Source organism: Bos taurus, chromosome 8 (assembly GCF_002263795.3).
Source record: "Bos taurus isolate L1 Dominette 01449 registration number 42190680 breed Hereford chromosome 8, ARS-UCD2.0, whole genome shotgun sequence".
NCBI lineage: Eukaryota > Metazoa > Chordata > Mammalia > Artiodactyla > Bovidae > Bos > Bos taurus.
The window spans coordinates 38,014,000-38,031,381 of NC_037335.1; the positions used below are offsets into that span (position 1 = coordinate 38,014,000).

The following is a 17,382-nucleotide window of genomic DNA, read 5'->3' on the forward strand; positions in this document are numbered from 1 at the left end:
GAGAGAAATGGTATGAACCTAACAGAAGAGATTAAGAAGAGGTGGCAGGAATACACAGAAGAACTGCACAAAAAAGGTCTTAATAACCCAGGTAACCACAATGGTGTGGTCATGCTGTGGTCATTCATCTAGAGCTAACATCCTGGAGTGTGAAGTCAAGTAGACCTTAGGAAGCATCACTACAAGCAAACCTAGTGGAGGTGACAGAATTCCAGCTGAGCTATTTCAAATCCTAAAAGATAATACTGTAAAAGTGCTGCATTCAATATGTCAGCAAATTTGGAAAACCCATCACTGGCCATGGGACTGGAAAAGGTCAATTTCCATTCCAATCTCAAAGAAGGACAATGCCAAAGAGTGTTCAAACTACTGTACAATTGCACTAGTTTCACATGCTTCCAAGGTAATGCTCTAAATCCTTCAAGCCAGGCTTCAAAGATACATGAACCAAGAACTTCCACATGTACAAGCTTTGGGATTTAGAAAAGGCAGAGGAATCAAAGATCAAATTGCCAACATCTGTTGGATCACAGAAAAAGCAAGGAAATTCCATAAAAACATCTACTTCTGCTGCACTGACAATGCTAAGGCCTTTGACTGTGTGGATCACAACAAACTGTGGAAAATTCTTACAGAGATGGGAATACCAGACCACTTTACCTGCCTACTGAGAAACCTGCATGCAGGTCAAGAAGCAACAGTTCAAACCAGATATAGAACAACAGACTGGTCCAAATTGGGAGAGTAAAGTGTCAAAGCTGTATACTGTCTCCCTGCCTATTTAACTTAAATGCAGAGTACATCATGCAAAATGCCGGACTGGATAAAACTCAAGCTGGAATCAAGACTGCCAGGAGAAGTATCAATAACCCCAGATATGCAGATGGACACCACCCTGACAGCAGTAAGCGAAGAGGAACTAAAGATCCTCTTGATGAAGATGAAAGAGGAGAGTGAAAAACTGGATTAAAACCCAACATTCAAAAAATGAAAATCATGGCATCTGGTCCCATCACTTCATGGCAATAGATGGGAAACAATGGAAACAGCGACAAACTTTATTTTCTTGGGCTCCAAAACCACTGTGGATAGGTTACTGCAGCCATGAAATTGAAAGGACTCTTGCTCCATGGAAGAAAAGCTATGACAAACCTAGACAGTGTTATTAAAAAACAGAAACACCACTTTGTCGATAAACGGCCATATAGTCAAAGCTATGTGAGAGTTGGACTATAAAGAAAGCCAAGTGCAAAAGAATTGATGCTTTTGAACTGTGGTGTTGGAGAAGACTCTTGAGAGTCCCTTGGACAGCAAAGAGATCCAACCAGTCCATCCTAAAGGAAATCAGTCCTGAATGTTCACTGGAAGGACTGATGTTGAAGCTGAAACTCCAATACTTTGGCCACGTGATGCAAAGAACTGACTCATTTGAAAAGACCCTGATGCTGGGAAAGATTGAAGGCAAGAGGAGAAGGGGACAACAGAAGATGAGATGGTTGGATGGCATCACCGACTCAATGGACATGAGTCTGAGTAAACTCCAGGAGTTGGTGATGGACAGGGAGGCCTGGCATGCTGCAGTCCATGGGGCTGCAAAGAGTTGGACACGACTGAGAGACTGAACTGAAGTGAACTAATGGTTTTTCTAGTAGTAACGTATGGATATGAGAGTTGGACCACAGAGAAGCATGAGTGCCAAAGAAGAGATGCTTTTCAAACTGTGGTGTTGGAGAAGACTCTTCAGAGAGTCCCTTGGACTGCAAGGAGATCAAACCAGTCAATCCTAAAGGAAATCAACCCGGACTATTCATTAGAAGGACTGATGCTGAAGCTCCAAGACTTTGGCCATCTGATGCAAATAGTTGACTCATTGGAAAAGACTCTGATGCTGAGAAAGATTGAGAGCAGGAGGACAAGGGGGCGACAGAGGATGAGATGGTTGGATGGCATCATCAACTCAATGGTCATGGGTTGAACAAACTCCTGGAGGTAAGGGAAGGACAGGGAAGCCTAGCATGCTGTAATCCACGGGTTCGCAAAGAGTTGGACACAACTGAGTGACTGAACAACAAGATTCATAAAGTCTGATTCAATCAATCCACTATTATGTCAATCATTTCCAAAAGGAAATCAACCCAAACTGCATTTTACCAATCTAAACAAAATTTAACTATACATATGCCTATTGAAATTCTAGGTTTTGTAACCTACCCGACCTCAAAATGTTTCTTCTAAAACACAGTGAATTGTATCACCCCAATTTTCCTGGTAAGTAGCTACATCAGTTGCTCAGTGACTGAGGATGGACTTCAGATTCTCCGCTGCACAACTCAAAGAGCAGATCCTTCTAGAAATACGGACCTGAGTTTCCAATTCCCTGTCTCCATGTTCACTTAGGCTGCTCTACCAGGTGCTGCTGCTGCTAAGTCACTTCAGTCGTGTCCGACTCTGTACAACCCCATAGACAGCAGCCCACCAGGTCCCCCGTCACTGGGATTCTCCAGGCAAGAATACTGGAGTGGGTTGCTATTTCCTCCTCCAATGCAAGAAAGTGAAAAGTGAAAGTGAATTTTCTCAGTCGTCTCCGACCCTTAGCGACCCCATGGACTGCAGCCCACCAGGCTCCTCGGTCCATGGGATTTTCCAGGCAAGAGTACTGGAGTGGGGTGCCACCGCCTTCTCCATCTACCAGGTGAGATCACCAATAAGAACAAACAGTAAAGTGCTAACAGGACCTGTAAAGGAATCTGTGTTCAGTACCAACACTTCTCAGTCCAGCCCCGATTGGCCGAGGACGTCACAGACTGACTTGACTTTGCCACAGACACTGTCCCTCGCAATAGCACCACCAAATACATCTGTGTAGTAACTGAGGAAAAAAGTACCATGAATTGATCATAAGGCACCTACACTACAGAAATGCGTTTTAAGACACACTACTGTAGTGTAAACCTTTGCACAAATCTGAGATCAGCAGTTTATCTATTAAGAGGTCTTAGCCATGCTTATTCAAACTAAATGTTTTAGGATCTAGGATCCAGCTGTAATTTGGACGGTCCTGAGTGTAAATAGTATCAACATTCAAAAAACTTTTCTAAAATTTTCTCTAATCAAATGTGAAATACTAAAGCATGAAGCTACACTTTCCAAAAACTATGACCATGTACCTAAATGGATGTGGTTTTAGAGACATAATCTAGACACTTTAGAACTTAAACATTTACCATCAAGTCACTTTCTAGAACCAATGAGGAGGAAAATATGTAACAGAGAAGAGTTTCACACAGAAGTTGAGCAGGGTTTGGAACACCACTTTCTTGGTAAATCTTTCATCTATGCCTTCAATCTCCTGCAAAGACAGCCTCCAATTTGTTTCTTTACTGGCAGCGTAATGCTGTTTTTATTCTTTTTCAACTCTACTCTAGCATCCTCCCAAAACAGAAAAGTTTGCAAGTTAACTTTTTAAACATAGATGGTATATGCTCTTTGGTTGTTTGATTTTAAGAATGACATAAAATTAAGGGATATTTTAAGCACCATCTGCTCTCTTGCAACAATGGGCAATAATTTCCTGATTGTCTTACTTCATGTACGTGTTTTAAATCTAGAGTATCCTTTATGATTATTGCAGTTGGCATTTTCTTCTTTTATGTAGCCCTTCTTGCCTATATCTGTACTGAGCAACCAGGCTGGGTTTTATCCCCTCTTTGTGCCATTCCTATTTCAATTTCCCATTATCACAGAACTGTTGACAAAAGTCATTCTGTTACTTTTTTCTGTCATGTCTTCCAAATTCACTGGGCTAATCCTTTATGAGGACAGAGAAATGCAATTCTAAAGGAACTTATTAAAATTTATTTAACCAATCCAATCCTTCAAATATGAGGCCACGGTTAGAAATGCTGTCATTCAGTAAAACAGAAACTACGATGGCATTAACTATCTTCCAGTATCAACTGTGGTGGAATAAGCCGAGATGCTGGTGAATGCAGGGCCTGTCAACAAAGACAGGACTGGAAACGTGCGAGTGCACCAGGTCCACCTAGCCATCTGCTCAATGTGGGGGGAACAGAAACACAGCAGTGAACTAAGGTGTTTGTTTTCTAAGTCCTAACTTGTTAACAAGATCTGTGCAATGAACTCTTACGTACTACTGTGGTTCTATGGAGACCCTCAGAAAAAATCCATGGCAACCACCTGTCATACTCTACTGGGATAAGAGAGATGTTTCTAGTAAAAATCTATACTCTAAAAATGTTTTACTTACCATAAATGAAAGATTCATTAAAAGGAAAGATGTTAAAAAAAAAAAAAAGACATTGAAAAACAATGTGAGCAATATTAATTCTGTGTAGATTTTTTAAAAGATAGAGACATATGCTAATAGTTTTGAAAGTATATATAAGAAGTTGTTTAAAAAGGTTTTACCTTTAAGGAAGGGACTGAAAAGGGTGCCTTACATATTTTTCTGTGCTTTAATTTTTTTAGCCATGGACATATATTAATTTTTAATACATTTCAACAAGGGGTAACATACTTAAGAGCCATCGTGATTTCCTTTCAAATAATTTTCTGTGAAAGGATTTTAGTACATGGGCACATCATAAGTTTCTCAATGATTTCCCTACCATTGGACATATTAGTTATAATTCAATTTTTGCTGATAAATCTAGCACTGTAACAATCACCTCAGTAAGTGTACTTTTGTCTTTGTAAATGTACTTTTTCCAATTATTTCTTAGGAGTGTAAGTAATGGCTCAAAGGGCTTAAAGACGTTAAGGGTTACTGATACACACCACCTACCTGCTTTTCAGGATGCATATGGCAATCATACCACAGCCAGCACAAAAGCAGAGTGCTCACTCTAACAAGTACATTCTCATGAGTAATGAGAATTATCCTTTGGTCTTTACTAACATGATAAGAAAAAGAAATCTTTCACTATTATGTGGAATACTACTGAAGTCTGAACGATTTTTCAATTTTCAAAGAAACAGGTTCTCACACTATTTCAACAATCAACAGAATCGTCCAATTTTATGTTAATTAATGCTTATAATTAAAGGACAGAATATACACTCCTGAGAACTGGGAATACAAGAAACACTGAAAATTATTTTTAGGCCACAAAAAATACAGTTTATGAAAATTTAAAATACTGCTGGAAACAACCTATTCTTTTATCGTAATTCAAGTATGTAGGAAGTATGTAAAAGCCACGTGTGAACTGGAGTCAAACTTAGCATAGAAATCTACAACATTCATGATGGTTTTCTTTGCAAGGATTTATAACACATGGTCTTTCAAATTCAACACAGAGCCCGAGAGCCACAGTACGTCTGTGAACACATAAGCAACAGCTCCTTCAAATTCCTCCTCCCGGCAATCTGGCCTACAGAGCCCCAAATACTATCAGTTGATGTCACTTCTTTTCAGATGCCCTCAGTTTGGCAGAAAGTAAAAGTGAATGGATGTGAGAATTCAGTGGTAATATATAAAGCAATCCATCTGCCTGGCCTGCTGTGAGCACGTCTGCTGCAAATACTATCCCCACAGCCACTGCTGCTGAGCACCTCGGGCCTGAACTCCACCAGGCTTCCCCAAACAGTGTCAAGGAGTTCCCTGACTTAGAAATGGCCCATGAGGAATGGCTTTTTCAAAATGTACTCAGTGAGACAAGCATGCTGCTAGTTGCCTGACCCCCCTGTGGCCCCCATCCTGGTGAGGCACCAGTTAAAGCCTTCTTTACAGGAAGGAAACTATGGCTATAGAGACAGGTTATCCAAGCACCCCACACAGAACCAGAATTCTAATACAGGCCTACGTGACTGGGTTGGGTATTTGCTAGCTTGCACTCAAATTAGCCACCAAAACACTTTTATCTAGGCAAGAAATACTCTGGAAATGGAGCAATGAACACTTGTATTTCTGACAGAGTTATGAAAAATAAAACACTGGCCTTTCTCCAGGCTCTGAATTTGAACAGAATACTTTTGATCTCTAATCTGGTCTCTGTGTCCAAAGCATGGGCTTTAAGCTAGGTCTGGTCCCCTTATGATCATAGGCTGGCGACGCAGTGCTTCCTTGTCCTCTTCTAGAGAGACAAGCCTCCTGTTACTCTCTGAGGGCAAGCTGGAGTTTTCCTCTATGGTTCCACTAACCATACCCTCCTTTCTATGTGGCCAAGATCGGCCCACTAATTTGATCCATCATCACTGGAAAAGGAAGTGGGAGTTCTCTTAGACCTGCCAGGCCCACCTCTGAGCAAAGGTCAGTTCCCCAAACTGGAATTCTGAAAGAAAGATGCAGAGGAAGCACAACCTAACCCATCACACATCTCTCCAGTCCCCACCACAACTGTGCAAGACTCCTTATAGATTTAACTTCAGTTATTCTTCAGCACAACTCTAAAGAAGCTATAATCTCCATTTTACATATGGGAAAAAGGTATTTTTAACATTCAGTTCAGTTCAGTCGCTCAGTCATGTCCAACTCTTTGCAACCCCATAGACCGCAGCATGCCAGACCTCTCTGTCCATCACCAACTCCCAGAGTTTACCCAAACTCATGTCCTTCGAGTCAGTGATGTCATTCAACCATCTCATCCTCTGTCGTCCTCAAGGAGGTCAATTAAGTACTTGCTCCTATCACACAGTTAGTAAAAGGAAAAGGAAGAATTCAAGTCAGAGCCTGGCCAACCCTTGAACTTACTCGCCTTTACCACTGCACAACAATGCTTCTCTAGTACATGAGGAAAATGAAGCTCAGCAGAATGACATGCAACCTGAAAGGGACTCAAGACAGTCTGTTACTCTCTGGAGCATCAACCACCTCCATCACCCTGTGTCATCCCTTGAGTGACCCAAATACTAAGCAGACCATGGAACCTCAGGAACAACTTGAGCTTTATTTCTCATGAAGCATCTTGAAGGGAAATGCAAGATATAATTAATTTTATAAGACTAACTTCGATATTACAAATGGAACATTAAGCATGCTAAATTTTTCATCCTTAATATGTTTTTCTAGCCTTTTCCAAAAAGACTACAAAATAACAGCAATAATGGTAAAATACATACATACAATCCTTGCCCCCTATTCAACACAAATACTTGTTACTTACGATTACAAAAAAGACACTCCCCAAGATTAACATTTCATTTCCTCATATGTTTAATGACACTACAATATGAAGTTGAAACTTCCCTTACTCAACTACTTATTCATTTGTCATACTCAAGAGTGATAAAAATCAAAATATCAAACAATAAGGGAGACATAAGGCAATCATAAAAACTACACTCAGCATTATAAGCAAGAGGCATACAAATATTGACATTGTTCTCACTTAAGGACAGCACTTGGAAAAATGCAAACAGATCAATACAAATGAAAAACAAAAATAATGGACAGAATTAGCTGTGAGCACTAACTTTCACAAACAGCGCCACGGAGAATCAATCAGTGCTCTAAGCTATCACGTTGGAAATGATCCCTCCAGAGTATCTGGACAGTTCAGAAGACACTCTGGTTGTACCTTCTTTGTTTTAAAAAGAGGCAAAAAAATATATTATTAGGCATAGTTTGTAGGGAATAAAAGCAGAGTAAATTTAAAATACTAGGCATGGCTGAAAGAAGGAGAGAACCAAGCACTGGGCTTCTTTATTTTATCGGAGGTTTTCAGGATCTGCCAAATGGGGATACCCTTCCTCTTCAAATTGGCTAACACTCTGATTCTTATAATTGCCAAAGTGTGGAATTATTAAAACAGTAATAGAGATTAAGGGTTTTTTAATCTTAAGAGATCAAGGGTTTCTTCAACCATTCTTTATTACCTTTGATATTTAAACATCAACACCCTATTCAGCTGTTACCTTCACTACTTTTAACCTTCTGCTTGAGGAGGGGTCCTGGCATGAGAGAGCTCCAGGGCTACAGACCCCATGAGAATTTTCGGGCTACAACTCTCACAAGCAGTTCCGAAGAGAGGTGTGTTCACGCTTCCTATCATCTTGCTCAGAGCAGAGGGAGGACAGACTACGGATCCACAGATTTAAGTCTAATTATAGCCACTGACCTCAGAGAAATTCCATTAAAGCTTTCTTTTGATTCAAAGTGGTCATATCAAATGATCACAGAGGCAAAATTCCCACAACAAACTTCAAACTGGGCATATACACGTCGCCTTTGTTTTGTCAGCAAAGAATGAGTATCTTGAAGGAAAGGGAACAGTACCTTGGTTGGCGTGCCTTATTTAAGAAGTCTGAAAATTCACACTTAGCTCTTTCACTGAGAAAGAAAAAGCACTGTGTGGCTGGCACCTATATAATCCACCGCATCCAATGAAACGAGTCCAGAAGGGTACAGGGTACTAGGGGGCCAACCTTCTCCATCCAATCTCAGCCTCACCATCCTCATTTTATGCATCATCCCAACTCCTTGGTTTGAGAAAGGGGGCTAGCGGAGGACAGTGCATGCTGAGTCGCTTCAGTTGTGTCCGACTCTTTATGACCCCAAGGACTGTAGCCTGCCAGGCTCCTCTGTCCACAGCATTTTCGCAGGAAGAATACTGGACTGGGTTGCCATGTCCTCCTCCAGGGGATTTTCCCAACCTAGGGAAACCTAGGGATTGAACCCGTGTCTCCTGCATCTCCTGCACTGGTGGATTCTTTCACCACTGAGCCACTGGGGAAGCCCAGTAGAGGACAGAAGATATCCAATAATCTCTAGACCAGCACAGATGGCAAGAAGTAACATATATAAAGTGCCCTACATCAGGTCTAGCACACTGTGAACAATCAATGTCCGATCCGACTACTATCAAATCATATGAAAGTAGAATGATTTAAAAACTAATTTTTCTCAGTACAGTGAATATGTTATTCAAAAAGTCAACTTACTTTTTAAGGTATAGAGTTAACTAAAGCCTCAAAAACAGGTACTACTTTGATTTCAAGTTAGCGATTAGACACCAGTATCATAAATTATATACCTGCTGCTGCTGCTGCTAAGTCACTTCAGTCATGTCCGACTCTGTGCGACCCCATAGACAGCAGCCCACCAGGCTCCCCCAACCCTGGGATTCTCCAGGCAAGAACACTGGAGTGGGTTGTCATTTCCTTCTCCAATGCATGAAAGTGAAAAGTGAAAGTGAAGTCGCTCAGTCGTGTCCAACTCTTAGCGACCCCATGGACTGCAGCCCACCAGGCTCCTCCGTCCATGGGATTTTCTAGGTAAGAGTACTGGAGTGGGGTGCCATTGCCTTCTCTGAAATTATATACCTAGTTCCACTCAAATCCCATAATCCAGCAAATTAATAAATTAGCACTAAATGAAATCAGGCTCCCCAGCCCTGAGGACTCAAACCCCAAACGTCTCTCCTGCAGACACAATCTATATTAATCACTTGGCTTTCCTGGTACGCTACTTGACGTCTCAGATTTTCTGAATCTAGCAATACTGTATTAGAATACAATGGGGACATAATGTGAACCTAATCCTAATCTCTTCTAAATACATAAATACAAACTCCCCAGTTTGAGTACAAACTCCTAAGGACATGACTTCATATGCTTCTTTTTCTCTATATGGTATTTTCTCTTCTTCCCTTTACACTCTTGTTTTTAAAAAAAAAAAAAAAAAAGGCCGAGGACAACCACTCATCAGCACTGCTGTGTTGTACCACTAGGACCCAAGTAACAGAAGCCAAGTGAAGGTAAAAAGATAAAATGGAGAATATGAAACCACTTAACTCTCGAAGTTCATATTTTATGTGACAGACCAGACACTAAAATTAGAATGCCAAGAACTGTTAAATGAGCAATGTACAACAAAGTTCACATTTACTTTACTTCACAAGCTGTAAGAACAGAGAAATGTCACTGTACTAGTATTCTGTGATCTAAGGCATATTAAAATATAACCTTGAGACTCACTGTTAAAATGGTTCCTGATTTTTTTTAAAAAGACCACCCCAAGATTAAAGATTTTTTTGGATGAACGCTACCTAATTTAGGAAAAAACAAATTTAATTTTAGAAAAGATTGAAATATAAAAAAAGATAAACCCATATCATGGTTCTTATATGCAAGACAATTTAATAGCTGAAATTCCTTTCAGGTTAAAAAGAAATCAATTTCAACATTCTACCATCTCTTTTTAAACTTGTTCAAAACAAGTTTGAGGATTCAAATGTCAGAATGCTTTTAAGTTAGATGGTGAAGTAACTCTCTTGGAGTTCATAAGAGAACATTCTCAGCTTTGCAGTGCAATTTTTCAACTTTCTGGCATATCATGTTAACAGATTATCACTTAAAGTAAAATTAATGCAAAATAAGAGATATCATTCTGGAGTCACCAACTATTACCTTTCCTTCCAAGAAGATAATGTTATTTACTGTGCTGTAGATAAGTCTGTCACACTGCACATACTGTCATAAATACACTGCTTCTGATGGTGTAGCCTAGATAAGACTGTCCCCCAGACAATGATTCTTTTTAACTCAAGAAAATCAGTACAGTAAATAACTTTTCTTCCCTTAGAGACAATCACAGTGCTGGAGGCTGCTGCAACACAAAAACAAAATATCCTCACAAATGTCTCCAAACAGTCAAGCTGAAAATCTAAGCCAAAGTTTCATTTAACAGCCTGTCAGTTTTTTGATGTGAAGCTAATGAATGCAGTGGCAAACAAATCCATCAAACCTAACATCAAAACAACTGCACTTCATCCCACCAAACGGAAAAATGAAATACAACCTGCAGGCCAGCTCTTTGATCCAACCTAGCCAGGAAGCAGACCTGTGAATGCCACAGCTGCTGAGCAGAAGTAACCATGGACTCCATCTCACCCCAGAAAGAAAGAATGCTCCAGAAGCAGAAAACATTCACTCAAATATGCACAAATATCTTAGTTCAACTGCTATGCAATCTGGCGGATATTTTAAAATCTCTAGTAGAAAAAAAAGTATACAGTATTTCACTCTAGATTACTCTGATATTCAAAGCTAGAAAGATGCCTAAAATAAATAACTGGATGGTATGTTCCACTCATATTACAGCTCTGCAAAAGAGGTTTATTAAAAGCCCTTCTGATCATTATGAAAGCTCTTTGAAGACAAAGAAACAATTCCTTTTGTACAAGCGTGTAGCACAATTCCTATTTCAGAGAAGAAACTTGAGGGGCACTCACCAAAGTTGAACTCCGCCTGATACCAGGCATATGGGCACAAGGTCACCTAGAACATTCCTTTTTTTTTTCAATGAAAACCTTAAATCTGATAAATGAAATGAGGAGTAAGAATTACAGAACCACTTTCTTAGGTAGGTGGGTCCTCTTAAGGCAAGGCTGTTCTCTTCTGCAGTATCATGCAGGATTTGGTTTGCTATATTTGGCAGGTCAAGGCAAAAAAGAGCTGAATGATCCTGAAAAGAGATGGAAAGATAGGAACAAGAGGAATACCAAAGTTGGGGGCTTTAGCAGAAATTTTAGAAATTTCTAAAGGATAGTGAAATTAAGTTGTTGTCATTGCTCACACCATTTTCTGAAGACCTGTTCTACCATCTACGCACAAAAGAAGCCTTATATAAGAGATGAGGCAGTTTGGGTAGATGCTATAATAAAGGGCCATCTGAATTAAGTGCTGAAAAATGGGGAATACACTGACAGGCAATGGAATATCCACATATAATAATTATTGCTGCTATTATTATTATTATTTAGTTGAGAACATCAAAGGTTAAAGAATCTGCTGGAATTTGGAAGATGAGTATTTGGGAATAGCACAAATACTGTGATGGATATTCTTTTTAGTCAATGTTAGCTATACCTTAAATGGAGGGAAGGTTTCATGAACAAATACCACATACCAAGAGATCAGTAATACATTCAAAGGAAATCCACAGAAACCCCATCTCCCATCCTGCTCCAGCGATGCCACCAGCGGTGAAGCAGCCAAGAGCAAAGGAAGCAGTCCTGGCTGCTCAGCACTGCCAACACTACTCTCACTTCTGGCTCCCATCAAACAATTCAGCCTCCAAGGGATAAATTCACAGAAACATACACAGTGCCTGGCATACAACAGTTAGGCTCTACCTGAAAAAACAGAACTCTCTCCCCACCCATATTAAGTCACTTGAATGGCTTAAAAGGTCCCTAACCAAAGCTTGTTGGCTGCTAAACAAAGACCACCAATATTATTGGTGAGCCTGGGGTTATCTTTTCAAAATTATTTTTTTAATTAAAAAATAACCTCCTGTAACAGCCCTTTTCTAAGTTATGGAAACAGAAATATTGGTTTGTAATATACAAAATATTATCAGTTGAGATTCTTCACTCTACCCCATGTTAATTAATGCTGCACCAGACGCTTTATCAGATGCTTTTACATAGTCAAATCAACATGTGACAGGTAAAGCAGCAGTCATTTCCCAGTGCTTCAACTACAAAAAAGTACACCATTTTTTAAAAAATTATCCCCCTAAATGTATAACTCATTATCACTTGTGAAAAATAACTCTTTTAAACAGTTATCATTTAGAATGAATTAAAGAACACAAAGGATTAAGACAAACAAATGTGGTCATTCTCAAAGCTAAAATTTATCTTTTAATACAATTCATAATTAATTTCTATACATTATATTTTTCTCCAGCAAAACACAAAAATGTCCAATTTACAAATTTTCCTAATCTTAGGAAATTACATGTTCATACACATACCCATACATACACCACAGTAAATCCGTAAGGCTGCCTATAGAAACAGACTTGAAAAAAATCAATATATATCACCATGTCAATTATTAACTGAAAATCTCTGATGTAGGCTGAATGCTGCCCCCCACACTCTCACACCCAACTTGGTCCCACCCCTAACAGCAAAGATACCCGTATCCTAGACCCTGCAATCTGTGAATATGCTATCTTTTATGACAAAAGGGATATTGTGGATTGCTTGCTCTGAAATGTAGGGGACCACAGCAAGGGGCCTGAGAGAGGCCTCTGGGACCACAGCAAGGGACCTGAGAGAGGTCTCTAGGAGCAAAGACCTGGCTGACAACAGCAAGGAAATAGGACCTCAGTCCTACAACCACAAGGAACTAACAGCCAACAATCCCACTGAGTAAGTAGATTCTCCACCAGAATCTCCAGTAAGGAAAGCAGCCCTGCAAAAACATTGATTTTGCTGGTGAGACCAATGTTAAACATATAACCTACTGGACTACAAAACAGTAAAAAGAGTATTGTTTTAAGCCACTAACTTTATGGTAATTTTATGGAAACTTGCTACAGCGCCAATAAAAAATTAATACATTATTACTATTATTATTATTTAGGTGAGTAGCACCACCTCACCAAGAGTAAGAAAAGGGTGGAGACAACATATAAAATCATGTCCAACACATGTAACTATGACGAGTTTTAAATTAACTGTCCAACACTGCATTATAGCCACTGAACATTTTGTCATATCCTCTAACTACACTGAATGATATAAACCAACACAGCATGAGTGGCTGTCTACATACCTAAGTTTTCCACCCCGACCCCCACAACAAATCTATGGGGTAAAGAGGTATTTTTAGTTTATAGAAAGAAACAAAAAGAAGACATGACTTTCCTGATATTCTCTGGTTAGCAAAAAGAAGAGCTGGGCCTCAGATCCCTGCCTCCCCTACCATGGCGCTCTGCTTCCTAAACAATCCCATACAGCTCTGGGCTTATCAGCTGAGACTTCAGAGAGGTTCACTATCAACCTCTCTTACGTGGTCACACTCCACTCCTACTTTGTCCACATGGAAACTCAGGATAGTTTAGACTTGGGGAGAAGCCAATACTTGGAACTATGATGAAACTGAAAGCTATAGTAAACAAGCACAAACTGATTTTGCTGGCGATTGAACAGCTGGGATAGTTGACTTATTATGTCAGTGACTAAAGATGCAAACCATAAAATAGCATACCTTTTTATAACCTCAGGGTTATGACACTGTTTTGATGTAGACATTGGCATTACTTTTCTGCAAAATAACGGCAGTAGCTGGCCAAGGTACATACACTGAGCTTTCTGGTTTGTTTTTTTTTTACATTAGGTATATTATAATAAGAAGGATGTGAAAGAAGTAGTTCAGTTCTACTCCTTTCTAAATTACCCCTCATAAATAAAAATTACTCAGAACAGAGAAAGTCTTCTAATAGCAGGAACTTTCTTTTATGTTATGAATTCACTCAAACGCTTGAGCTGCCAAAGGGCTATATTCTTATTTTAAAATATTATGCAATTTTCTAAATGTGCATGTAAAATAAACCTAGAGTTGTCCTCCCTGAATATATTTCTGTCCCCGTTCACTCAATGGTTCCACACGAACGTTTTATCATGTAGAATGAATAATATTTGCCTGGACCATGCAGGGGCCACAATAGGCCACATAGACTCTATGTGCCATTTTCCACTAAATATAGGGCAATTCTGCATACTCTGTAAAACACATAGTTTCATTAAGAACCTACCCTCTGCCAGCATGCACCTCTCTGCCTTAAAATCCACAGGAAACGAAGTAACCTAATAGAAGCTACTGTCACTTTGAAAATGCCCTCTATTTAACTCTGCAGGGGGGCAATTAATAAAATTTAACCCAGTTGCTTGTGAATGAAAATACAGTTTGTGAACTAAATTAAATATACTGAGTAGGAGACACAAATTTTTGTACCAAATTTAACATGAAGATATATTTCTTGTTAAAGTATGTTCTATATTATTACTTTCAAGAAATTCATTTCTGCGCTAAGGGCAGTTTTAATTATTTCTTCTTACCATCTTTCCTTAACATCTTGTTACAATTTTACCAGACACTTTCCTCTGTAAATAGCTGTTTTTGAAGCCATGGACTGAACTCTAACATGGAAGGTGCCAAGTCCACCTAATGTGGAATCACAGGAAGCCACTGGAAAAATCTCACAAAAAAACAAACAAACAAGATGGCCTTAAGAAAGAAAGCAAGCCTCGGTTGCATAAAATTACCTCTCAAAGTAAACTGCTCCACATTAATTTCAAAATAAAAAAATGTTGCTACAAATATTAACATAGCCTATGTAAAATAAATATATCTGTCTCAAATAAATTACTATGGTCACAGGCACACAACATCACTGAGGAGAAAAATAAATGCTGCATGTGATCTTAGCTTTCCCACTATAATAACCAGAATACACGTTTAATTTATGCTTTATTTTTTGAAGCATAACTTACCAATTTAGCAACTTTCCCATAGTCAATCCATCTGACAGTAGCAAAATTTGTAGATTCTGCACAGTTGAAACCATGATTAAAACCAGCATGGTAGCCATATGGGAAAGTGATCATAAATTCTCCAGCTTCCTGGGTGATCTGCAGGGTAGAGGATGTATAATATTTCCCAATTATAAGGCATCCCAAATTGCAAATACAGTTAAAATATATTTCCTATTTAAAAAAAGACAAAAAAAATGTTATCATGTCCAAGCTATACTAGTATTAAAGAAGTGCCCCCAGATTCTTCACTTAATTCTTTAATAGTTTTTCAGGAGACTTTTAAAACTTTTCTAAACAGATGACCCTCTGCCAATAGTCCAATCATTCAGCCCATAAGCAGAGAAGTTATATTTTATTTGAAGATGTCTGCTTTATGTTATTCAAAAAAGTGTTCATAATAGCATTGAATACATTTTAATACTTAAAAATTCACATTACTGGAATTATAAAACAGGACATATCACAACTGACATTTTTCAAGTTACAGCTATAAAAATTTTGGCAACACACACTGAATGTTATGGATTCTTGTTGCTAAAGAGTTGACTGTACTTAATAAATTGTCCTTTCATTATACTTGGAAAACATTCAATTAACTATTTCATTTAACAGTAAAATTTCCATCAAATAATTATTCAAATATATCTACAACATATAGGCATGTATGTGTGAGTGAGTGCATTTGCAAATATAATTAAAATAGCTTGGGTCAATCAGCCATCAACCTAAAAGCAAAGACAAAAATGTATTCAGTCCATTCCTTTTAAAGAAATCTGCTCATTTTTTTTTTTCTACAATCACCAAAACATACAAAACACACCAGGAGCTATGGAAGAACAGCGAAGTTAAATTTATCAATGTTTTTTTAAACTTGTATGCTCAATACTAGAGTATCAAATCTGTAACTCACTGATTCATTCAGCCACCTTCGTTGGAGAAATAAATATGTAAGTATGCACCTATGTGGAAACACATAACAGACGCACTGTATAAATACATGTGCACACACTGCGCTCAGTAACCATTACAGGAATGCTAAAATGGTGTGTGTGGAAGTTCCAACAATTGTCCTGCCCAACAATTCTAAAATGTAGCTCATCACCCCTGCCCCCTGCGACATCCCAGCAGGTGTTCTATTCCAACGAGCAGCAATTCAGCTGCCACCTGGCAGGCAGAGAATAGCTTATCAGGGTTCAACATGGTTCCAGTTCCATCATTTCAAGCCAAGTGAGAATACAGCCTGATTCTCTCCTTTTCTAGTCTCACTGAATCTCATTAATTATAATTGTGCTTGGAAATAAGGCATTTCCTTGTACCATGTGATAAAATAAAACTTACTTTGCTCAACTGTCACTAGCCCTATAAAGGAGAGTTGGGGGGAAGAGAGTAAGACTGCTGTCAGTGGGATAAGGAAACTAGCTTCATTGCTCCACTGAATCCCATCTAGAGTTCTTCCCTACTCTACCTGGAAAACTCCTTTCTTGCCATGCTGAAAAGTACCTATTCCCATTAAATGGGACCCTAAATATGCCTCTATATAGTTTCTAGAAACAGGTCAGTCCCAATTAGCTAAAATATAAAGCTTATTTACTGCCTCTATGAAATAAACTGATTTTTTTTAAAAAGAAGGATATACAGACAGAAAAGAACAAGTTCTTTTTAAGACTAACCAAGCATCATAATTCCATACAGCGAAAAACAGTGGAAAGGGTAGCGCACATAATCGAAAAGCAGACATTAGCTATTTGGCAAACATACTTTTTCATACATACATATATATATACACATATAAGAATATGCTCAAATACACTGAAAGAAAAAGAAAAAAATATTAGTCCAACTGGAAAATGATTGCCTAAAGAGTAAAGGTTGAACTGTGGAGGAAGAGTGCATTATTATATTACCTATACTATGCAAAGCGCTTCATATAGATAATCTCTTTTCATCCTCATAATAGCCCTATTAAATGGTACTCTTATTATCTCCATTTTCCAGTTGAAGAGATTGAAGCTCACAAAAATGATGTAATTTACCCAAGTGGCAGAATCAGAAATGAACTTGGGGAAGAATCAATGTCATTCCAAAGTCT

At 38.7% G+C, this 17,382-nt stretch overlaps 1 protein-coding gene across 10 annotated transcripts in view; it reads right to left on the minus strand.

The window, feature by feature from the left end:
• KDM4C (lysine demethylase 4C) overlaps positions 1 to 17,382 on the minus strand; it is a 409,700-nt gene that overhangs the window by 281,785 nt on the left and 110,533 nt on the right. For all 10 annotated transcript variants that reach the window (XR_009495540.1, XR_009495541.1, XM_015472464.3 and 7 more), the window contains one exon: positions 15,252 to 15,389. Coding sequence is in view for 8 of the 10 variants with exons in the window: in XM_015472464.3 (XP_015327950.2) it covers positions 15,252 to 15,389 (138 nt within the window). In the remaining 2 variants the exon portion in view is untranslated. The remainder of the gene's footprint in view (positions 1 to 15,251; positions 15,390 to 17,382) is intronic.